The sequence below is a fragment of the Mauremys mutica genome, chromosome 3 (genome assembly GCF_020497125.1).
Source record: "Mauremys mutica isolate MM-2020 ecotype Southern chromosome 3, ASM2049712v1, whole genome shotgun sequence".
NCBI lineage: Eukaryota > Metazoa > Chordata > Testudines > Geoemydidae > Mauremys > Mauremys mutica.
In genome coordinates, this window is record NC_059074.1 from 116,877,728 (window position 1) to 116,903,213 (window position 25,486).

At 39.7% G+C, this 25,486-nt stretch overlaps 1 protein-coding gene across 4 annotated transcripts in view; it reads left to right on the plus strand.

The window, feature by feature from the left end:
- SCAF8 (SR-related CTD associated factor 8) overlaps positions 1–25,486 on the plus strand; it is a 152,314-nt gene that overhangs the window by 20,806 nt on the left and 106,022 nt on the right. For all 4 annotated transcript variants that reach the window (XM_045009407.1, XM_045009405.1, XM_045009404.1 and 1 more), the window contains exons 2-3: positions 17,947–18,030; positions 21,106–21,150. In XM_045009407.1, coding sequence (XP_044865342.1) covers positions 17,992–18,030; positions 21,106–21,150 — 84 coding nt within the window. In that variant the 5' untranslated portion in view covers positions 17,947–17,991. The remainder of the gene's footprint in view (positions 1–17,946; positions 18,031–21,105; positions 21,151–25,486) is intronic.

The following is a 25,486-nucleotide window of genomic DNA, read 5'->3' on the forward strand; positions in this document are numbered from 1 at the left end:
GGATATGCAAGACAAACTAGATTCTGAAAGGGGTACAGTAGTCCGGAAAGGTTGAGACAACTGAGTTAGAGAATATGGGAAAAAATAGTTAGAAACAGTCAAACAAAATACATCTGATCTATGAGTATATTACCCATTACATAATGTAATGAACTTTAAATGGAGCAAATAGTTGTTTGACAATTGGGGTTGGGGAGAAATTTAAATCAGACACTAGAAATTGATTTCCAACTCAATTTGTAGTCAGACTATGTATGTGTGTTGTAGGATGGGAAAAAGAGCATTGTTGCCATAAGAACAGCGTTATATAAGAACACATTGATTTGGAATCGCTACTCAAACACCCTTGGGACACATGAGCAAAAGTTTTCAATTTCATATTGAAAAACACAGAAACTCTACACAGCCAGCCAAATGAATACTCAAATATGGAGACTTTGCTTCACAAAGCTTCTGTCTATAGCTATAAAGATTTAAATTGAGGGCTCTTTTAGAAAAGAAAGGCATGGGACTCATGTGGGTTCTAAATTTAAAACTTTTGATGTAAAAGGGAATTTTGAGTGGACAAGAAATGAAGGATCAAGTCACAACATTTTAAATCAGTCGCCCCCCTCTGTTGTGAGCAGATATTGTTATTGGTGGTTGCTCAGTGATTTTTTTTCCTGTTACATTTTAAACTATGCTTTTATAATTGAGCTTTGGGCAACACTGATAAGGGTATTCAAAAATGTATTAACCAAAGCCCCGAACCTTGGAATGAACTATAGATGGGTGCAAAGCACTTTGCATGATTTGGGCCTTGAACATACCCAATGCCAAAATCTATGGCAAAATCTGTGACTTTGGCCTCCCTCCCCTCTGCAGAATTTGGCACTGACTTCCTGTGCCTAAAGATCATGCGCTTTATAACTGGTTTTGAAGACACTTTTGGGAGGACTAATAAGGAACATCTAAAATACTTGAATTTAGAATCTGTAAGCAGTGCTGCATTACTTTTAACACCTAACTCCTTAATATTTGTGGTAATATACTAGTTAAATTTATTATACTTCACATTTTAAAAGTGCATTTTATTTATGTTTATATTTTAAGGTCACATTTATTTATTTTCCCATCATTGTGGTAGGTGTTTCTATTTTGGTCATATTGACTTAAAGTAGAGGCAGATGGGCAGCTGATGCCATGGGCTAAAATTATAGAAGGATCTCAGAAATGCTTTCACTTCTGCAGTTTCGATAGTAACTTTACATTGGTTTATGTAACTTACTGGTTAAATTCTGGTGACAGCTCAGAAATAGCATTTAAACAAATGTAAAATATTAGGTCCACTGGTCTAACACTTTTTAGTTGTGTGGTGTGTTTTTTTGTTGTTGTTTTTGTTTTTTTTAGGGAGCACTAAGTAAGATTCTGGGGAATGGTGAAGGAAATGCAGTCATCACACCATAATGATTATTTTTCAAAATCATCAACAAAATGCACACAGTGAATTCGTTGTTAATTACTTGCTAGTTAATCACTTGCCTGTATATAGCATTTTTGGTTCAGTAACTGTTGATAAATCTCTGGGTATGTTTCCTTAAACATGTATTTTCTTAGCTTTTTTGGTTTTTAGTGATGCAATGCTTTCTCCATGCTTTAGTTGGAGGTGTTAAGAACCCCTGCTTTTGCCATAAGTTTTCTCACATGATGCAGTCTTTCTTCTGTCAACAACTCCACTGCACCCTGGACTAGTCATGAGTTTTCTGCAGTGCTATTGTAATTAAAAAATAAAAATTCAGACCCTCCGCCCCCTCAGAATTTTAGAAAGATAAAAATCACGTCCCAGCTTGACCTATTTCCGTAAGCAGCTGTCAGATGATTTTTGGATGGTCTTTTAAGTATATTACACTAGAAAACTGAATGAATGCACATAAAACTGTGAAAACTTAAATCGTGAATTGAACTTTGCTGTACATTTAATGCTGAAGTCTAGAAATCACTAAAGTAGCTTGATTACAAATGGAAGCCAAGTGATGGTGAAGAAACTTAAGTTAGAGCTTGAAAAATGCACTAAGTAGGGAATGATACAGTGTATTGGGGAAGGGGAGCCAGTGGTGCCCATGGGCAGAGATAAACCTATAGACTTTTGAGAACTGTTTTTATGTGTGGGGAGGGAACAGGTTTGCTTCCCACCAAGACATGATTCTTAGACCCTGCTGCAGAGTTTAATCTTTTGACTTGATGCATCAGGCACATCTGGAGAATGCTTCCTTGGCTGCTGAGAAAGCAAGGAGTTCCACATTTCTCCCCTCAGTCTGCCTACTGTGAAAAGTTGAATTTACCACTCTTCTACATCCTCTGCTTTCTAGAGAGAGGAACTCCACTTTCTTCCAAACTGGTGTGTTTTGATCTTTTTTTGTCTTTTCTTCCTTGCCTCCCTCCTTTTGCCCTCTGCTGCTGCTCAGTTTTTTGTAGCAAAATGGGATTAAAGCTTTTGATCATTTTAGCTAATGCTCCATAATCAGTAGAAAGAGTGAAAACAGTTAAATTCTTGTATATTTCATTGTTGAAAGATTGTGTGTCTGTTGTCCAAAGTTTCATCAGTCTCAGTCCTCTGCTGGTTGTAGGTGGTGTGGAAAAGGAACATCTTTTATCTTTCTCACCCCATTGCAGAGTGCTCCTTCAGTAGGAGAGGACAGTCTATCTCTCTGCTGTCCATAACTTTCACCTGAGGTGAATTGAAATGTAAAGAATCTGATCAGTTTCACTCTTGCTGCTCAGAATATTAGGGGTAGCAGTAGCTACACAGATCAGATTCTTGGAAATGTCATTCTGCTGCCTCTGCAGCAGCAGCAGAGATGCATTGGCACTTGACCACTTTCCAGATAAACTTCCCAGGTTGTCATAGGGGGATGGGAGAGAAAAGCTATTTTTTCTTCAAGGTATAGTAAATGTTCTATTCTTCCACTCTCAGACCTGGTCTTGGTCTTCCATCTCTTGGTACTACCCATGATTACTTCAGGAGGTCTTACTTGTGTTCAGGACCTGCTGTTTTTTCTCTCTGAGAACAATGACAGTGGTATCATATCCAGTAATCAAAATGCCCATATAAAAAGCAAAGTATTATTTATTTAGAATAAAAGCATTTCAGAGAAAACAGATCCAAAAACACAGTGCATGTGTGTCACAGTCTTGAACTTAGATAATAATTGTATGTGCATTATCTCCTTTTGCTCTGTGTGTGTATTCCTTCCCCATCTCTTTCCCTTGCTCCTGAATTGCTTCTGTGCTGTTTTCTTCTGTGTGCAATGCTTCCGCAGTAGCACATGCAGGACAGCAGAGTTAATCTGAGATAATTCTACAGTTTTATTTAATAGCTTCTACTGCACCAGACAAAGTGTCCTGTGCATGAACAGTATGGGCCTCAGCTGCTGCTGAATTAGTTCTGATGTTCAGGAGCAGATATATACTTGGCCCTTGCTAGTGCTGCTGACTAAGGAAGAAAAAGTTCTAATAGAAGAATTTATAAAATGTGGAGGAGATGAAAGGAGGAAAGAATTGCAGTATTCTCATGATACTACATAAAAATTAACACCCTGTAAAATGTTGCCCATTGCCTATCCATCTCATTGTGTTTGGTTTTCATACTCTTTGTTTATTTTTAAATCTTTATGGACATAAATATCAACAAAATATTGGATATATTTGTTTTTTTCCTAATTGGGTATTTATTACGTTCCCAATTTTAATAAAACCTGAGATAGTCACCATATCAAGATCTTAAGAAATCTGAACTTCACTTTTTTCTTTCGGTTAAGTATTGTATTTGTGATGTCATTCACCCTAACAGAAACAAAGAAGTGTAAAATTCAGATTTCTGAGCCCCCAGGGAGGTGATGTTAAAAATGCATTATTAATTAGTTTTTAAAATAGCATCAATATATTATACCATTTCCTGTCTTGGAAACTTACAGACAGAATCTCTAACTTTGGCTGTTTTTGGCCTTTTTAAAAAAAAAATATGTTTGCCATTTACTGGGGTCCTTCCATAAAGAGTATGTTTGTGATGCTAAATCAGAAGGAAGCAGTTTTGATGTTTGCTAGTGTCAGGTAATAAAAAATAAGATATTTAACTGGCTTGGGCATTGTATGTACAGGATATTTGAGTCATTCATGACCATACAGTGGTGTAACTGCACCAGTGAAAACTCTTACTGTAAAATGACGCCAGTGTAAATATTGCTTAAAATTAGCATTTTAGATTGTTGATTTAAATCAGGATCCTCCATTTGTAATGAAATGAGGATGTCAAACAGCATCTAGTAGGGATAAACATTTTAAAATTAGCAGGCCTGGGTAAATTGCACCCAAGAGCCCTAAAAGAGTTGGGTGAAGAGATATCTGGCCTGCTGATAGATTTTAATAAATCTTGGAATACAAAGTAAATTCCAGAACATTAGAAGAGTGCTTAATGTGCCAGTATTCAAAAAGGGCACGAGGGATGACCCAGGCAATTAGCTAGACATCAGTCCCATGCAAAATTAATGGAAAAGCCAATATAGGATTCAATCTATAAAGAATGAAAAAATGAGAGTACAATTAATGCTAGCTACCATGATACTTGGAAAGTAGATTTTGTCAAATAAACCTGACTTCATTTTTTTATGAGATTATCAGTTAGATGTAATATACTTAGACTATTGTAAAGAGTTTGGCTTAGTACCACATAACTTTCTGATTAAGAATGAACACTATATAATATCAAAGCACAAGTTCAAAGGATTGAGAACTGGCTAACAGAGATCTCAAAGAGAGTTATCAATAGGGAGGATCATCATTGAATGGAGAAGTTTCTAGTAAAAGTCCGCAGGGATTGATAACAGGTCAGATGCTACTCAACATTTTTATTAATGGTATTTTTTATTTTTAGTAAAAAAAAAATTACGGATAATACAGTTTCTGGATGAATCAAAGATAGTGATACAAAATAATGAGGAAAAGGCAGTCAGAGTGACTTGGATCGCTTGATAAGCTGGGCTCATTCAAACAGTGTTTTTTAACACAGACAAATACAAGGACAACATCAGGGACAGGACTGTCAAACTATTAAAAAATAATCACAATTGTGAGATTAAAAAAATTACGATTAATCACAGTTTTAATTGCATTGTTAAACAATGATAAAACACCAATTTAAATTTATTATAAGTATTTTGGATGTTTTTCTACATTTTCAAATATATTAATTTCAGTTACAGCACAGAATACAAAGTGGTATGTTGCTCACTATAATATTTTTAAATACAAATATTTGCACCGTAAAAAAGATAAAAGAAAAGAAATAGTATTTTTCAGTTCACCACATACAGGTACCGTAGTGGAATCTCTTTATTGTGAAAGTGCAACTTAGAAATGAAATTTTTTTTTTACATAACTGCACTCAAAAACAAAATAATGTGAAACTTTAGAGCCTACAAGTCGAAGCATGAAGGGACAGTTTTACATTGTTTTGTTTTTGAGTGTAGTTATGAAAAAATGTATATCATATTTGGAACATAAATACCTTGCAATGCTGGCTACAACAGTGCCATGGAAGCGCCTGTTCTCACTATCAGGTGACATTGTAAATAAGATGTAGGCAGCATTATCTCCCATAAATGTAAACAAACTAGTTTGCTTTAGTGATTGGTTGAACAAAAAGTAGGACTGAGTGGACTTGTAGGTTCTAGTGTTTCCTCCTGGGGGAATTCTGCACCAAAAAATTAAAAATTCTTTGCACAGTATTTTCAGATTCTGCAAAATTCTGCATATTTTGTCAATATAATGACACCAGTTTCAATTATTTTTGGTCATTTATTTCAAAATACCTGTCGGCAAATGTGTCTGTAACAATACAGACAACAAAAAAAATTCAGGAAATATTTTTACAAATAGATTCCTTACTAGGCATATTAATATAGAACTCTGAGTAATAATTCATTTAAACTGTAATACAGAACTGTATTTCCTACACCCCTCAGAAGCCGTGCAAAGGCTTGGGGGAGTCAGGGGTAACGGAGGAACTGAGGGAGAGGGAAGTAATTGCTGGGAAGGAACCTGGGTATGAACTTGGAGGGTTGTAGGGTAGGGTACGAAAAATATGGAACAGGTTTTTTTGGGGGGTGGAGGGGTGGGAAGGAATTGTTAGGGAGCTTCCCCCGCAGACCCTGGCTGACCCCTAGCCTCTCACATTCAGTCAGGCACCATCTGTCCCTGTCTACATGTGCTCCTGCACCCTCATGTGTCCTTGCACCCCCTGTCTACATGTGTCCCTCACCCACTCCCCATCCCCATGTGGCCCTGCACCCCCTCCCTCTGTCCCCTTCTGTCTCTGTGCCCCCACTCAGCCATCCCCTATCCCTATGTGGCCCTGCACCTCCTCCCCTGTCCCAGTGTGGCCCTGCACCTCCACTCCCATTCAGTTCCTGCCCCAGTTTGTCCTTCCCCACTAGCCCTTGTGAAACCACTGTCTGACCCCCCCAGCAGCCCCACGCTATCTGACTCTCACCCCCCCCCACCCCCCCCGTATCCCCCATCTCCTGACTGGTGCAGTGAAGGAGGCAGGCTCTTTCTCTTCCCTAGCTGGCCTGGAGCTGCTGCTCTGTTCTATTGCCACAGTGCCCTCTGGTGGGCAAAAGGCGGAACTGCAGCAACTTTCTGGCAGAAGCTTTTTTTCCTGTGCAAAAAATTTAAGAAACACACTGCTAGTTAATTAAGCATGCACGCAGTGGCACAGAATTCCCCGGGAGTAAGTTTTACGTTGTTTTGGTTTTGAGTGTAGTTATGAAAAAAATAATTCTATATTTGTAAGTTGAACTTTTACAATAAAGAGATTGCACTATAGTACTTGTATGAGGTGAATTGAAAAATACCATTTATTTTATCTTTTTTCCAGTGCAAATATTTGTAATAAAAAATCATATAAAGTGAGCACCATGCACTTTGTATTCTGTGTTGTAATTGAAATCAACATATTTGAAAATGCAATAAAACCCAAAAATATTTATAATAAATTTAAATTGGTATTCTGTTATTGTTTAACAGTGCAATTAAAACTGCAATTAGTCATGACTATTTTTTAACCTAGTTAATTTGTTTTGTATTAATCGCTTGCGTTAACTGTGATTAATTGACAGCCCTAATATAGGAACAAAGACTGTAGACTGTTCCCACAGAATGGGGGACTATATCCTAGAAAACAGTAACTCTGAAAAGGATTTAGGAATCATAGTGAGAAAGCAACTCATTTTGAGCATGAACTGAACATGAGCTCTTGGTGCAATGCTGTGGCAAAAAAGGTTTAGTGTGAGCCTTGGATGTATAAACAGTGGAGTAGGGAGATTATTTTCCCACTATATATGGCATTGGTGAGACTGAGAATACTGTATATAGTTCTCATGTCCACATTTTAAATTTTGAAAAATTGGAGAGGATGCAGAAACGAGCCACGAAAACTATTTGAGGGCTGGGATAAATGCCTTTACAGCAAGAGACTTAAAGAACTTAATCTATTTATGAGGGGGTAGCTGTGTTAATCTGTATCCACAAAAACAACAAGGAGTCCAGTGGTACCTTAAAGACTAACAGATTTATTTGGGCATAAGCTTTCGTAGGTAAAAAACCTCACTTCTTCAAATATGTTGCATCTAAAGAAGTGAGGTTTTTTACCCATGAAAGCTTATGCCCAAATAAATCTATTAGTCTTAAAGTGCCACTGGACTCCTTGTTGTTTTATTTAGTTTATCAAAAAAGGAGACTTGAGCGATGACTTGATTACAGTGTGTACCTTCATGGGGAGAAAATACTGGTTACTAATTTGGTCTGAAGTCTAATAGAGAAAGGTATAACAAAAGCCAGTGGCTGCAAATTGAAGCCAAGCACATTCTAATTAGAAATTAGGCATTCATTTTCAATGGTGAGTTTGATTAACCATTGAACCAAACTACCAAGGAAATAGTGTGGTGTTCTGTGCCTTTTTGGAAGATATTCTTTAGCCAAACACAATTATTGAGCTCAATACAGAAGTAACTAGGTAAAAATCTATGGCCTATGAGATATAGGAGGTCAGATTAGATGATCTAATGGTCCTTTCTGGTCTTAAAAATCTATGAATGATTAAAATCGATTATTTAAATTGTCTTTATTTTGATCGGCTCACCCTGAATTGTCCTGGTGCAGTTAATATGAACATGAAATCACTGAGTTGCACATTAAAATAAAAAATCCACACTCTTTGAAGCTGGGTAAACCAGAGTTCATGCTACTTTTTAAAAAAATATATGGCCTTTTCAAATGCATGGTCAAAAAGATCCAGCGGGGAAGCTGCCAAACCGTGCTGCCTGAAAGGTTGGAGAGTGGTTTACAAGCTCTATATCAGAGGTTCCGAAACTTTTCTTATTGGGTACCCCTTTCCAGATCTTCAGCTGCTTGCGTACCCCTACCATTCTCATCACTGATACGTTGTCTTGTTCTTAACAGTACCTCTCTTTAGCCATCTGTCCACATTTCACTGTTTATGTACAGGTAAAGTTATAGTGAGACATATACAACTGAAAAAAAAAAACCTTGACAAAGTTCTGAGCTCAGTTAGACTTGACAGTTGCTTGGCAACTGAACCCCGTGCTCTACGGTGATTGGAGGTAAGGGCTCTGTATGTCAATGTTTCTGTGTATCTGTGTTCTCATTGGTACATCTTTAAGTAAATTAGCTGCTTTATTTTATATAACAAATTCCCACAGAGTTTTAAAGCTTTGTCTGGGTAGCCTATTATGAAAAGGCAATAAATAAAATAATTAATAAAAAAATCCACCATTACACAATTTCTACCACGTATCCTCAAGAGACATCTCGCGTATCACTGTTTGGGAACCTCTGTTCTATATCTTATCTGACCTATTTTACATCCCACACACACTCAGTTAAAATATGGATTCTGATCTTACATTTAAAAAGAAAAGTATGAAATAAGATAAAAGTAGGGGTGGGCTGAAATGCAAGGAGTATATATACTGAGACATGTTTCTCAGTTTTTCAATGCATGTACTTTCAGATGGAATTAAACACACAGCTAAAAAGGAAAACATCTACTTAATATTCAGTATATAGTGTGTGATATGGTTTTTATATCAAATTATGAACATAATTTGCCATGTTTACAAACGTTTTTTTCATTGAGGGTTACATATCTGCTGTGTTTGAAGGCAACTGCTGGGAGGATAGAGGGTGTTGGGATGTAGTCCCTGGGTGCTGTTCTCATGCTCTGTTTTATGTCTTGTGTGGGGTTTTTTTGGTTGATATCAGGCATTTACTAGCAGGCTTGTGGTACACTTGAAACTTCCCTTCCTTTGCCCCTCTATGGCTGATGGAAGAGTGTACCCCTTTCTCTCCATCCAAACCCAGTACAGAAGAAACCTGAGGGGAAGGGGCATCTGCTACATTACTTCCTCTCAGCCTCCTAACATGCAGATTCTTGTGGATCTGTACTTTAACATTTGAATGGTGCGTACAGCAATGAGGTCCTGGTCCATGACTGGGGATGGCCCCAAGGAATCCAATGCAAATAAAAAATTCCACACGCCTTTCTGAGGATGGGGAAACAGTTCTCGTCTGCAAATGGCTCCAGTTTCTGGGTGTTGCTTATTGTGTTCTCAAGCAGCAGCAGAATGAAATTGATATGACTTAAAATTTCACTGCCTCACACAGAAATCTGAATAAAAACAGATAATTGGTGTCTTGTTAATTTCACTGTGCTGCTGATAGTAACAGAGGCATTGGTGCTGTCTGAAGACTTGAATACATCACTTCATTGTTTCATATTTGGAAGGTTATCTTTGCAGCCATAATGGCTAGGCACGTCAAAAAAATTTTTTTTTAAATGAAAGCTTTAATTCTTCAGGTATTAATGGTCTAATCTCCACCAATCACTGGGGAGTAGATGAGCGGACTTTTCAAGATATATGTATGGCAACTTATTCTTCTCTGGGGGGGAAAGAATCCCAGCACACATTTTCAGTGTTACACTTAATAGAAGTTTGCTAGAAAAATATTAAAAAGCACTGACTGATGGTGAGGTTCTCTTGGCTCCATTCATATTTCTTACCAACTACATCTGTGTTGAAACACCAGAGAAGAAGTGATTTTCATCTGTTCATATTTTTCCAGTAATGTTGAAATATGGAAGAAATTAATCCTTTTAGCGGCCTAGTGCCATACAGCATATGCCTAACAAGTGCTAATTTGGCCTTCTGCACATAAACTTTTTAAATGTGATATGTAATTTAAAATAAGTTGTAGGAATTGCCGTAGTGAATCAATGGTCAACACCACATACTTCAGAGGAATGTGTAAGAACCCTGAAGTAGGCAGATGTGAGATAATCTACCTCAGACGTGAGGTTTCATCCTTAAGCCCTGAAGCGTATCCCTTCCAAAATTTGTGTTCCTGTTAACTATAACTTTGGATATTCTTGTTTTCCATATAAACGTCTAATCACTTTTTGAATCTTTCTAAATTCTTTGTATCAATGACTTCCTGTGGCGGTGAGTTCTTTAGTCTAATTACACATTGTGTGAATTCTTTTTATTAGTTTGAATTTGAATTTTCAGTGACTGAAACTGTTATTTCTCATCTTCAAAGATACCACTCAAACTCTGTCCACTGTTGTCATGTTCCAACAAATGCATAAAAGAGTGTGAGGGCTGGGGCCTGGGTATCTTGGCCTAGGACAGGGGTCAACAACCTTTGAGAAGTGGTGTGCCAAGTTTTCATTTATTTACTGTAATTTAAGGTTTTGTGTGCCAGTAGTACATTTTACATTTACAGGAGCCGGCGGACAGAACCCCAGACTGGCAGCGGGCTGAGCGGGGCCAGCAGCCAGGACCCCGGCTGTCAGCAGAGTTCCACTAAAAATCAGCTTGTGTGCCACCGATTGCTGACCCCTGGCCTAGGGTTTAGTGTCAGGTGGGGGCTGAGGTTCCAGGAGCCAATTACCAGGAATCCAGCTGGGTTGGTGATATATGATGGGGGGGTCCCATTATTCTACTACTCCTCCGTGTTCCATTTTTGAGCCCTACACAGTGAACGTGCTCGTTGCTTGCCTGTGCTGCTGCTGCTCATAGCTTTCTCAAGAAACACTAAACTAAAATTGATCCAATTCTTGTTAGTTTTGTGGAAGCCACAAAAACAGAAAAGATTTTCATCATGACATCTAAAAAGCTTGAGTAGCTTTTGGATAGGCCAAAATTTTCACAAGTAGCTTCTATTTAGTATTCTCTGTTCAGAGCAGCTGCTGTAAAGTGGTTGTTACGGAAGTATTTTGCAATTTCAACAACATTAGCCTTTATTTCTGGAACACTGAAGTCTTTGGCTAGGAGGTGCATCAAATGAACAGTGCAACCGTATGTTATTAGCTTGGGACTGTCTTCTAAATAATTTCTTCTAATCTTGGGTACATTTGCAGCATTGTCTGTGACCAAGCTGCATACTAGACATTTGAATTTTTGTTCAGGTTGTTATAGCTTTTATTCTACTTCCTGTAAGAATGCTGCTGTGTGTGCATTTCCTGATGTATCAATTGTTTCTATAAGGAGGACATTCTCTTCTTCTGTTGTCTCACAAGAATACAACAGGATCGTTGTGGACATTGCTCCACCCATCAAGACTCAGGTTAACAATTTTACCCTCTAGACCTTTTGCACGTTGCTCAATTTCTCTTTCATACACTTTATCCAGTAATTTGCCTGCAACATCTGCTCTGTTGGGTGGACTATATCCTGGTTTTAATGACTGAACCATGTTAATGAAGTGTGGGTTCTTCAATCATATGGAAAGGAGAGTTTGTTGCATAAACCAGCGGTCCCCAGGGACCGGTTTCGTAGAAAAAAAAATTTCCGCGGACCTGTGGGATGGTTTTGGGACGATTCAAGCGCATTACATTTATTTTTGTACTTTTATTTCTATTATTATTGTAATATATAATGAAATAATTATACAACTGACCATAATGCAGAATTAGTGGGAGCCCTGAGCTTGTTTTCCTGCAACTAGACGGTCCCATCTGGGGGTGATGGGAGACAGTGACACCTGAAGTGTGTTGCTTATGTCCAGTCTACTCTGTAATCTCGTTTTGGTTGCTGTCACTGCAGAAAACCCTGCTTCACAAAGATAGGATGTTGAAAATGTTTATCAGAGGACAGGTAGGGGGTGGGGTCCTGGGGGAAAGCTGGGGGCGTCTCAGGAGGGGGCAGTTGAGGACAAGGAGAAGGGAGGCTTAGATAGGGGCTGGGGTCCCAAGGGGCAGTTGGAGCAGGGGTCTTGGGACGGAGCAATTGGGGGACAAGGAGCACCGGCATTTAGATAGGGGGTGGGATCCTGGGGGGCAGTTAGGGGCAGGAGTCCCAGGAGAGGGGTATCAGGGGACAGGGACCAGTGGTGTTAGATAGGGGGTGGATGTCCTGGGGGGCAGTTGGGGCAGAGGTCTGGGGAGGGGGCAAACAGCGGCCGCGGGCCAGGATTCAAACGGCTCTGGGCTACCCGCAGCCATGGGGAGCTCTGAGCCCTTTAAATCCCAGCCGCGGCTGGGAATCTCTGCAGGCAACCCAGAGCCCTCTGACTCCCGGCTGCAGCTGAGATTTAAAGGGCTCTGGGCTCCCTGTGGCTGCGGGCAACCCAGAGCCTTTTGATTCCCGGCCGCGGCTGGGATTTAAAGGGCTCTGGGCTCCCCTCCGCTGCGGGCAGCCCAGAGCCCTCTGACTCCCGGCCGCGGCTGGGATTTAAAGGGCTCTGGGCTCCCCGCCACTGCGGGCAGCCCAGAGCCTTTTGATTCCCGGCCGCGGCTGGGATTTAAAGGGCTCTAGGCTCCCCGCCGCTGCGGGCAGCCCAGAGCCCTTTGATTCCCGGCCGCGGCTGGGATTTAAAGGGCTCTGGGCTCCCCGCCACTGCCGGCAGCCCAGAGCCCTCTGACTCCCGGCCGCGGCTGAGATTCAGAGGGCTCCCCGCGGCTGCGGGCAGCCCAGAGCTCTTTGGTTTCTGGTCGTGGCCGGGATTCAAAGGGCTCTGGGCTGCCTGCAAGAGCTCCGTGTGCGCTCGGTTCGCGGCCCGGTTCCTAACAGGCCAGGTACCGGTCCGCGGCCCGGGGGTTGGGGACCCCGGCATAAACAAACCAGGCAATTTTTTCATCAGTTATCTCTTTTTGTAATCTGCTGGTTCTTATCACAAACCTATCTGTGGTTGTTTCTGGATGATGGAGATTTTTTTTTTCTTTTTGCTACAGGTGATATACTGTGGCTATGTGATATACGTGATGTGACTGAAATGCTATCATTGGCAAATAACTCTGAAACTATAGAAAATGATGGTAATCTTGAAGGTGGATAGTCTTCAGAATCCTGTATGTTGAGGATGGATTCTCCTAAACAAAATAAGTCAATGCAGTTACTTAATTATTATTACCATACTGCTCATTTAGTATTACTCATTGCATTCACTGACACTCAGTACTACTTTAAAGATGAAATTGTAAAAGGAAGATCTGCCTATTTCAGCTATTTATTTTTTATCACAACTGCATCTAAAATGATAGTACCATAGAATAACAACTATATTTTTGCTTAAACATGAGAATTCAAGAACAGCCCAGAAGGAAGACAGGAAGCCCCTAAGAAAGAAATATGAAATAAAAAAGTTTACCAACCTGAAAATCCTGCATGTTCAGACATGTTCCTTTCATCATCTTCAACGCAGCTTCCTCCTGAGAAGGAACACTTCTCATGAAGTTGTTTCATTCAGGCAACCCAGGGCTTGCATTTCTTTGTTGCACTGTTTTCATTTTGCACGCATGCCTGTCTTACCCACAGGTAGAGGAACTTCATTAAAATATTTCCAAACTGAGTCTCTTTTATGGCCTTTTGCCATTATAGGTTTTCCGTTCTAGTGAGAGAATGGCATGGTATATCTCAAATCAATGAAGGCTACACTCAGAAAGACCTCAGGACTTCTGGAATATGCAGCTCAAACAGTTTCACTTGTTTCTACTGCCTGTTCCTCCCATCTCATATTTATCTCCAGACTTCCCCTTGTCCAGATCTAATCCGCCCCCAACAGTCTTCTATTCATTAAACTTTTTGAAACTTTGCACTTTTAGAGAGAGGTAAGGGATTGACTCTGTGTACACAAATTTGCAGACTGACAATAGGGTTGAGGTCTGTTATTTTTCACCGCTATATATTATTTATTTATTTAACCACATTTTTGCTGTTAACAAGCATGTTATCTCTGGAGACACAAATCCACAGTTTGAGAACTGCAAAACTAAGCATCTCTGGTATCTTGTAGACTGAGCACTGAGTCCCATTGGGTAGATAAAAAGATTAACCTAAATAATCTATACAGAAGCCCCTGGAACCCCATCAGATTGGGTCCTTAATCCATAAACTATTGGAACTCATTTACAGAACTTTTCTTAAACATTACATGAATATATTGTCTCATACTATAGAATTATAATTTATAATCCCTATTCCATGATGAGACATTATAGCTCAAAGATATATCTTAATTAAAACTATCTTTAGATAGGTATTTTTCCTCAAAAAGCATTTTATCAAAAAAATCTGACTTTTTAAAAAAAAAATTATTTAAAAAAAAATCATTGATTTTTTTATTCTTTTTTTATTCACCCTGGTTATGGGTATGTATTTAAGAGAGAAGTTGTAAAATATATTGTTTCTAAGGAAAAGACTGATTCTCAGAGGTTATCAGAATAGAAGACATCCAAGACAAGACTTGGAAGTAAAGCTATCTAATAACAATTTTTTTCTATTAAGATCATTATTTTTCCTCCTAATAATACTATAATTCAGTAGACTATAATTAGTTGGCAGCCAAATGTTTGACATCAATGCATCTTAGCCTTTTAGCCAAGAACAACTAAACTTTGACCAATGAAGTACCACACTGGAGACTTGCCAGCAGTCTTAGGACTGAACCTGCATCCAAGCAGGACAGTTTGAGCAACCTAACAGAGAACTGTGCTGTCTGAGTAGAACAGTTAGAGCAGCATTCCCAATTATGTATTGGTGGCATAATATCTCAGCTTGGCACAAATATAACGAAGATCACACATGCTGCCAACAACCATTTAGGAAGGCTGCTATGTAAGTTAGGACACCTCTATAGTAAAGATTAAAGTGGCCGCTGGCTACATTATTCCTCTTTTATGTGAATAATACTGGGCTGCTGACTGTTGTGAAGTTGAATGGAATATAAAGCTTGGTTTTCAATTAACTTATAAGGAATATAACAGAACATATTAAAAAAACAAACGGTTGTTAACTTAAATTAAACTTGGTAAAATTGCAAAAAAAAAAAAGAAAAAAAAAGTGTGCATCATGGGACTGTGTGCATCCCTGGTGCTGAACTACACAGAGAGAAAAATAATTTTCTTGTTCCAGAAGGCTTGCAATCTGTTAGACAGTGCATTGGAGACATAATATACCAGTTGTCTAAATTATAGTCCATTATCAAAACAAAGTGTGTTTTAATGTGCAGACTTAAACTTTATATAAATATTTAAGGAAAAATAGAAATACTTTTCTCCTTATCTGGAAAGAATTGAGTTCAGGATTTGTGGTTTTTTTTGTGTGGAACAGCTGTTGTTAATAACAGCTAGAATGGCATAACAAATACAGCTGCAGATACATTTGTTGACAGTGCACCCAACTGTCACAAGAAAGATACAACTTTGAATTTTGCTGTTGGCATGAGAGAAGTTCCTTTTGGGTCCTCTCTTCATTTCTCTGATGTTACAGTTCATATTTTCTGTTTTAGATTTTGTATCAAACTTTGGGTGGAATTGTATGAAAGAGAGACTAAATTTAGTGGATTGAGGTGGGGCCGGGGCGGGGTTGAAAAGAGCCTAGGGAGATATACCAGTAGGGTGGGATGGGCAGGAGTCTAGTGGGGGGAACGGAAGGGGACAGGGAGAGGCACAAGGACACAAGGGTCTAACCACTAGAGAATGCTCTCCCCTTTAGAACCTTGACTTGAATCCAAGATTCTTGAGTCTCTAAATTCCTTTGCTGTCCAGTAAATAGCTATGAAACCTACCAGCAAAGTGTCTCTCTGTTCCCTTCTAGTGGTAGGGCCACATAGAGACTCTTCCTGTTATTACTCTTACTTTTTCTCCAGTAGCTCAAGTGGGAGAGGACTTTGCTGTTTGTCTAAACATTCCAGTCTTTCTGATGACCTCTGTGGGCGAATCAATATGATTCCACATGATAGAATTTTTGTTTTTGAATTTTAGAGTTTTATTAAAGAAACCTAGGAAGTTACATCCAAAAGAAATAAGAAAGGATCATGCAATTGAAGACCATGTACAAGGGGGGCAAATTAAGTTTACACAGGCCACTTTAATGCAGCCATTTCCTGGCTTTTGAGTGCTAGACAACCTTAACATTCTTGAACATAGTTCTTTCATATAAAACGTTGAGGCAGACTGTCTAACTGTAAATAGATGTGTAAATTGAAAGAAGAGCTGACATACTGTAGATTGATTCTAGGTCACAGTGTAAGCCAGTTGTAAAGCATTCTGGTTTGGCATTCTGTTTCTGGCTTGGCTCCAGATCTGCTACTACAAGTATAAAAAAAATCACAGTATCTGACTATCTTACATCTGGTAGCACAGAGAGTACTGAAGAAAGAAGAAAAGAAAATGATTGTAGAGACAGTTAAATATGAATAGCTTGAGGCTTTCACAGCAAGTAAATGGCTTTGGAGTATGGATGTCCAATTTGTTCAGGGGAAAGGGATGAATTATATTTTTAATTATGGTCCATCAGTCATGACTACAAATTAGGATTACATACGGACCTAAATCCGCAGAGTTCTGATAAACTCTGTTTTGTTGGATCACTACTGACAATGGGATGTTTGTGGAAATACAGAGGATGGAATACAGTCTACTTCTAGTTACTAAAGTTACTATTGAATTTAGTATCACTCAGGGAAGCATGATCCACTGTATATGCAGTTACTTGATTAAATTGCATAACTGCATGCTCAAATGAGGCATACAATTGCATGCCTAAATTATTTGAAATTTAACTATGATATTTTTTAAGGGGCTGTAACTAGATGCTTTACTCAGTGCTTGGTGGTATGTCCTCCTGACTGCTCTGGGGATTAGCTTTTTCATCCTGATGGCCCCCTTCTTGTGGTTCCTCTCTTGCTCCTCAGGAGCTGTCTTGCCTCGTCTTCATGGGTTTAGCCCTCCAGCCAAGTCACAGTAGTCCTCCCCTTACAGTGTACTGTCAGCATCTTCCTTGCCATCCCAGGTGGTCCTTAAGTTGTCTGTCCTGGGTGGTCCACTCCCTCCGTGGGTAGAATGCATGGTCCCAGACAGCCTCCAAGTTCTCTGTCCAGATTGTGCCACTCACTCAGTGGTTGGTAAGTGAACCCAGGCCTGTCCTCTATTCAGGGTTCCGATCCAGGGCTCTGTATCCAGCAGTGAGGGTCTGAACAACCACAAACCTTCCTGCCACTCCCCTGTACTAGTTTCTACCTTGCCTATCCCAGGCTCACATTCTCCACTCTTCTAGCCAAGCCCCTCTTTTTGGTTCCAAATCCCTTTCTCTCCCTCCTCCCAGAGAAAGTGACTTTCTGCTACCAGCTCCCTCGCTTTATTGATGCGCTGCCTGCTCCTGTGCAGGTGAGCTTCCCTTGATTAGGGCTTTCCTCTCAGCCTAAATGTCTCTCCCTCTCCTCCCCCCTTGCAGCCTAATGGGTTAATTGGCCTATCTGGCCTATGATAACCCCTTCAGGATGAGTATGGAATGCACACAGGCATAAATTTTCAACGTTAACTTCCCATTGAAATAGGTGAATGCTTTCTTTTCTTCTTACAAAGCTCTTGCCTTTTTTCCCCCCCTCCAGTTGTACTCGCTAAATGAATACAAACCACCTATTTCTAAGGCTAAAATGACACAGATCACCAAGGCAGCAATCAAGGCTATAAAGGTAAGGATTTGACTGTTTTTTATTTCCGTTCAGTTACTTCTATTTTTATTTCTATTAAATAACCTGATAAAATGCAGAATTTGCTAATAACTTTTTTCATTCTGTATGTCTTCTCCAAGTTATGGGCAGGTATGATAAGTAATGGGATTTTACAGGTTTAGCTGAGGGACTAGTTTTGGCTTAAAATTTTTTTGTTACTGATGGCGATGTGTGAGAAAGAAAGACCTTAGCTTGACTCTTAGGGCATGTCTACACTATGGGGCTAAGTTGACCTAAGTTACCCAACTCCACCTAAGTGAATAACGTAGCTGGAGTCGATGTACCTTAGTTCAACTTATTGTGGTATGTACACCATGCTGGGTCAACTTACCATATGCTTCTCGGTCCGGTGGAGTACCGGAGTTGACGGGAGAGTGATCGGTGATTGATTTAGCGGGTCTTCATTAGACCCGCTGAATTGACCCCCGGTGGATCGATCGCTGCAGTGTCAATCCACGGTAAGTGGAAACAAGCCCTTAGAGCTTGAGTGTCCAAGTCTAGAAGTTAAAGATTTTTTCTATTTTTTAACTGCAAATTTGCTCTGGTATGAGTGAAATACAATAAAGATCAAAACCCACAAAGCCACCTTTATATTTTCAGAATAGAAGCATAGGTGCAGGAACTGGGGGGTGCTGCTGCACCCCCGGCTTGAAGTGGTTTCCATTGTATACAAAGTTTACAGTTTGGTTCAATGGATTTCAGCACCTCCACCATACAAATTGTTCCAGCATCCTGAATAGAAGTGCACTTTAAGGATGTGTAATAGTTACAATTATACCCTCTTTTTCTTAGTCATAGAATTCTAAAATACTTTGTGGTGTGGCACAGTATTCAGTATTTGTGGGGTTTTATTTTCATGTTGATTGAATACAAATTATAGAACTGTTTAGTTTATGAGTAAGCTTTTACATCCCTAAATGAAAAAAAAATAGAAAACAGCATTGAAAAATGGAGGAAAAGATGCCGGTTATGCAGTTGAAAGAAAGGAAAATTGGAGAAAAAATATGAGAGAGCGCGTATAAAAGCAAAGGAGACATTATTTTAAGCCTTGGCACCTGAATTTTTCCTCTGAGTATTCAGAGCTGATTTGGTGTCAGGGAAGTGAGTGACACCTGGACTAGGGAGTTAGGCAGTCAGAGGGAGGTAGTGGCATGACAGCAGTTTGCAGTGTACCGGAAATGCTGCAAAATTTGATCAAACAGCAGTTTGTGTGATGCACCACTTAATAGCTGCTGAACTAAGTGGTTAGTAATAAAAATACTTGAGGGACCAGGTGAGTTAGGTAGCATCTTTTATTGGACCAACTTCTGATGGTGAGAGAGACAGACTTTTGAGTACCGTATATACTCGTTCAGAAGCTGAATTTTTTAGTAAAAAAGGGAAGCACGAGAGAAGGGGGTTAGTTTATGAACGGGTATAGAGTGGGAGAGGTGGGACACAACCCCTCCCCCCAACAGAGGGAGCAAGGAGAGGCAGCACAGCCAGCTGAGACAGAAGGGAAGAGGCGGGGCCGGAGTCTCTCCGCTTCTGGCCATGCTGCTCTCTCCCCAAAGCAGCTGCAGCTCCTGGACTGGCAGGCTGCAGCCGTGCTGCTTGGCCCCGCCCCCCAGAGTAGGCTGTGGCTGCGCTGCCCTGCCCACCGGAGCATGCTGCGGCCGTGCCGCCCAGCCCAGCCTGCTGGAACATGTGGCCGCGCCGCCTGGTCTGGCCGCTGGAGCAGGCTGCAGCTGTGCTGCCCAGCCTGCCGGAGCAGCTCCAGCCAGGTCAGAGACATCCTTCCCTGGTCCTCCCCAGATAAGGTGGGAAGGGATGGGATGGTGAGAGTGTGGGTGTCCTGGGCTGGGGTGGGGTCATGGGGGGTGGTCATAGGGGTTACTCCCCTGACTCCCAGCATCTTCCCCCCCCCGCCAAAATGTCTCCACCAGTTGCTGTCCTGGCCCATCAGGGTTAATAGCAGGCACGATGGGACACTTTGTTTACTTAGGTTTACCCCCCTGCCTGCAGACGCTCCAGGTAAACAAACCATCTCAGCCCACCAGCGGCTTATCCTGATGGCCCAGGAGCCAAAGTTTGCTGACCTCTGAATTATAGGATTGATTTATGAATGGGGTTATAAAAATTTTCCATTTTTACGTATCCATCTTGGAGGGGGTCGGCTTATAAATGAACCGGCTTATGATCGAGTATATATGGCACTTACACAGAGCTCTTCTTCAGGTCTGGGAAATACGACTTTTCTCTGAAGAAGAGCACATAATTAATGCTAAATGATATAATAAAAAATAATGTTATAATTAAAAAACAACAGCACAGCAACAGCAACCCACTGTTGGTGTTTGTGTTATACCACATGGAAATCCATATTTTGTAATGGACTTAGAACTCTTTTATAACTCTTAAATATGAGCAGAGGGGGAATCTCTGTCACACAGTAAGCATTACAGAGTTCTTGGTTGCTTCGGGCTGCAGAGCTGCCTGTGTACAAAAGTCAGGAGGCAGCAATAAATTAAAAAACTGGCCCCATTCCCTCCCCCCCCCCCCAAATTTGCATTCTGGATTGCAACCCCTGGAGGTGTAACAGACACTCACCACAAGTTTACGAATTTGCTATATGATTTGGATAGAAATGTTCACTGGTATAGGATGTTCCAACAAGTGCGATGAATAAGGGCAACTTTTTCTGAATAACTTATTTTGAAGAAAATGGAGACTTGATAAGATCCTCTTTTACTTATTTTCTCTTTTAGATTGGGAAATGCAAATTTTAAAATTTTGGAAAAAAATATAGATCAATGGTATGATATTAGTATGTTGAATTATATGCAATAGGTCTAACTTTTCCTTTAGCTCCTTACAACAAGATAACTTTAGCTTTTCAGGAATTTTGCCTTTCTCCTACTTCTGTAGAAATAAACATCCAGGGTAGAAATTAAAGTCAAGTTGACAGAACTGTAGGTTCAAATAATACTGGAGGTCAGATGTGTATAAGCATTTTTGTTGGTTCCCTACTCTAAAAATATCCCTTATTTCTTTTAGTTCTACAAACATGTTGTACAGAGCGTTGAGAAATTCATTCAAAAGGTATGTAACTTGAACGTCTTGTATTAACATACAGGTATAAACTAGGACTTAATATTCTATTTGAAATGTAAATGAGAAGAGTTTTTTTGTGGTTGGCGCACACACACATACACACACACACTTACTTTTGTGTGCATATAAAATTCAGTGGAATATCAGTCATGCAAAAATTCCAGATAAAGATAGTCCTCTTGACTGGAAAATAAGTTCATAGTTCTGAGCTGACGGTATATGTAAGATAAATTGTTGCCTGAATGAGTATTACTATTGTTTTTTAGACCAGTTATCTTCAGAATTGGGATTAATTCTGTTCATGTGTTTATGTAGAGTTAAAGGGATACTATCAACTTGAAAACTGTCAGTTTAAACAAAAAAGAGTTTCATGTATTACAGCTTCCCTTGATTTTCTGCTAATATTTTCCATAGATTTTAAAGTTTAGAAGGGGACAACTGTCATCATGTAGTTTGGCTTGCATAACACAGGCCATAGAACTTCACACAGTGATTCCTGCATTGAATTCAGTAATTTGAGTTTGAACTAGAGCTTTTAGAAAGACATACAATCTTGATTTAAAGATTCCAAGTGCTGGAGAATTTACTACATCTGTTGGTAAACTTTTCCAATGGTTAATTACCCTACTGTTCAAAATTTGCATCTTAGTCCCAGGCTGAAATTTTTCTGTATTCAGGTTTCTGTCGTTGGATCTTGTTATGCCTTTGTCTAAATCATGAGAACTTTGTAGTATAAAATATCTTCTGCCTGGATAGATACGCATTGTGATCAAATTACCTCTTAACCTTCTCTAATTATAAGGCATATTTTCCAGACCGCAAGTCATTCTTGTAGACTATACTAAATTTAACAATGGTACTCTCAGTGCAGAATTAGAGTGTCATTTGGGGAGTTAGTGTGGCATAGCTATAGGGCTTTAAATTCAAACTCCACCTTATTCTGCACTCACGTCCTCATGTAAACGCTCCCTTAGATGTATAACACCTTACATTGGATGTATTAAAATGTTTATTTTTTCATTGTGTCCAGCTTACAAAGCAATCCAGCTCTCTCCTTGTATCAGTGATGTGTCCTTGTCATTCCTTACTACCCTAACTTCTGTGTCATTTGCAGACTTTATCAGTGCTGATCTTATATTTTCTTCCAGATCATTATAAGTTATTGAATAACATTGCACTGAGAACCACTACCTCCAGGATTCCAATTGAAATAACTCCCTTCATTCCCCATTAACAATTGCATTTTGAGCTCCATCTCTGTTTTTAATTAATTTCATATGTACCATAGTGATTTTGCATAGTGCTAAATTTTAAATCAGAATATTGTGCACTACTAAGTCATACATCTTATAGAAGTCTAAAGAATATCACATCAGCAGTTACCAGATGTGTAGTCTTATCAATGTATTATATTACATTCATTTGAGGAGACCTATTTTGATTGAAGTCATCAGCCATTCCATTATTTTGTCTGAAATCCATGTCAGGCTAATTGTCCTATATTTACCGAGGAGATTCCCATTTACCTTTATTTAAATAGTGGCACAGCTTTGGCTTTCTTCCAATTCTCTGACTTTTCTTCACTTTTCCAAGATTTAATAAAAATGAACTCAGATGTTCCAAAAGCTGCTCAGCCAACTCTTTTAAAATTCTTGGATGCAACTTACCTAGACCTGATAACTTTATTTAAAAAAAATGATTTTTAGTTTATGCTGTTTAGCATCCTCCTTAGTTAATGTTTGAAAAGAGACTCTTTTTTGTCATTTTATTACATGAATTATTATTAATAGTAATTTATTTGTGGCAGAGCCTCCCCTCTGACTCCTTCTTTGTTCCTTCTTACGGCCCACAATGGTTGTTGGAACAGTCTTCCTTGCTTCTGCAAGTTCTTCGAGTAGATGCAGATGTGTATTCCACTTAAGTGTGTGCGTGCGCCCAGCACACCGGAGCTGGAAATTTTGCCAAGCAGTACACGTAGAGAGGCGGCACTCCCCCATCGTGGCTGTGGCCCCTCTGCTGGCTATGTGAGGCCGCGCCACCCAAATCCCTCTCAGTTCCGTCTTGCTGCCCATGGCTGGAGTCAGAGATCTGTGTGGTTGTTGCCTCACAAATAGTCTTAGTTTAGTTCTTGTTGTATGTAGTTAGTAGTTAATGTTAGTGTTAGTTTTAGGGCTGTCAAACTATTAAAAAAATTAATCACGTGATTTAATCACACCGTTAAACAATAATAGAATACCATTTATTTAAATATTTGCACTGTAAAAAACAATGAAATAGTATTTTTCAATTCACCTACTACAAATACTGTAGTGCAGTTCTTTATCATGAAATTTGAACTTACAAATGTTGAATTATGCACCAAAAGAACCTGCATTCAAAAATAAAATAATGTAAAACTTTAGAGCCTACAAGTCCATTCAGTCCTAATTCTTGTTCAGTCAGTCGCTCAGGCAAACAAGTTTGTTTACACTTGCAGGAGATAAGCTGCCCACTTCTTGTTTACAATGTCACCTAAAAGTGAGAACAGACATTTGCGTGCCATTGTTGTAGCTGGGGTCGCAAGATATTTATGTGCGAGATGCACTAAATATTCATATGTCCCTTCATACTTCAGCCACCATTCCAGAGGACATGCGCCCATGCTGATGATGGATTCTGCTCAGTAATGATCCAAAGTAGTGTGGACTGACACATGTTCATTTTCATCATCTGAGTCAGATGTCACCAACAGAAGGTTGATTCTCTTTTTTTGGTGGTTCGGGTTCTGTAGTTTCTGCATCAGTGTGTGGCTCTTTTAAGACTTCTGAAAGCATGCTCAACACCCTGTCCCTCTTGTATTTTGGAAGGCACTTCAGATTCTTAAACCTTTGGTCTAGTGTTGCAGCTATCTTTAGAAATCTGATATTGGAACCTTCTTTGTGTTTTGTCATATCTGCATTGAAAGTGTTCTTAAATCAAACAATATATGCTGGGTCATCACCAGAGACTACCAAAACACAAAATATATGGCAGAATGCGGGTAAAACCATGGAGCAGGAGACATACAATTCTCCTCCAGGGAGTTAAGTGACTAATTTAATTAATGCAATTTTTTTTAACTAACATCCGGAGTGCTGGTTGAAGGTGACCTTGTGAAAAAGCAGGCAGCATTATCTCCCGTAAATGTAAACAAACTTGTTTCTCTTAACGATTGGCTGCACAAGACGTAGGACTGAATGGAGTTGTAAATGCTAAAGTTTTACATTGTTTTGTTTTTGAGTGCAGTTATGTAACAAAAAAAAAATCTACATTTGTATGTTGCACTTTCACGATAAAGAGATTGCACAACAGTGCTAGTATGAGGTGAATTGAAAAATACTATTTCGTTTGTCATTTTTACAGTGCAAATATTTGGAATCAAAAGTAATCTAAAGTGAGCACTGTACACTATGTATTCTGTATTGTAATTGAAATCAATAAATTTGAAAATGTAGAAAAACATTCAAAAAATTTAATAAATTTAAATTGGTATTCTGTTTAAAACTGCGATTAATTGCGATTAATTTTTTAAATCACAATTAATTTTTTTGAATTAATCACATGAGTTAATTGTGATTAATAGCCCTAGTTAGTTGTAGAGGTCTGTTCCCACGGTGGTGCCCTCACTGGGGTTTAAACATTGTCGTCTGTGAGGAGAAGCAACCCCTATATGCTGTACCTGCTTTGTCTTAGTGAGAGCCACCTCAAAAAGCATTGTTCGATCTGCAGATTGTTCAAGAAAAGAACTTTGGTGGTATAGGACCTTTGCCTTAAGTAGCACCTCCTTGAACAGGCCATTTTGTCTGGTCTGGTACCGAGGCCCTTATCATGTCGAAAATCATGCTTGGGCTCTCTCAGGAGTCGTATCACTCCTCCCCTTCTCATTAGCTGCTTCCATTGGTGTATGAGGAGGAAGAACCAGAACCAGTTTTGACAGGAGCTTCCTCCTCATCCCCAGACAAAGCTGTCACCCCTTTGTCATCGTCTTTGCTGGATGACTACCACCAAGGAATTGTTGCAGGGGGTTGATGTTGATTTATAAATCTTGCAAGAGGAGGTTCAGGACCCTTAGCATCGACTCCTGGGCATTTTACAACCACAGGGACTGGTCAGGGTGGCGCTCCCAATCACCTAGGCCATATTAGAACCAGTCAGAGCTGTTTGTGTCCCTATGCCAAAAAAGAGCCAAAAGATGCTATTTTGTGCTGGCCACGCATGTGGACTTCTTGTTTTCCAATTCTGCCCCTAATTAGTTAGTGGTACAAGTGGCTACGGAGAGAGCTCAGTTGCACTACTAAAAATTTAT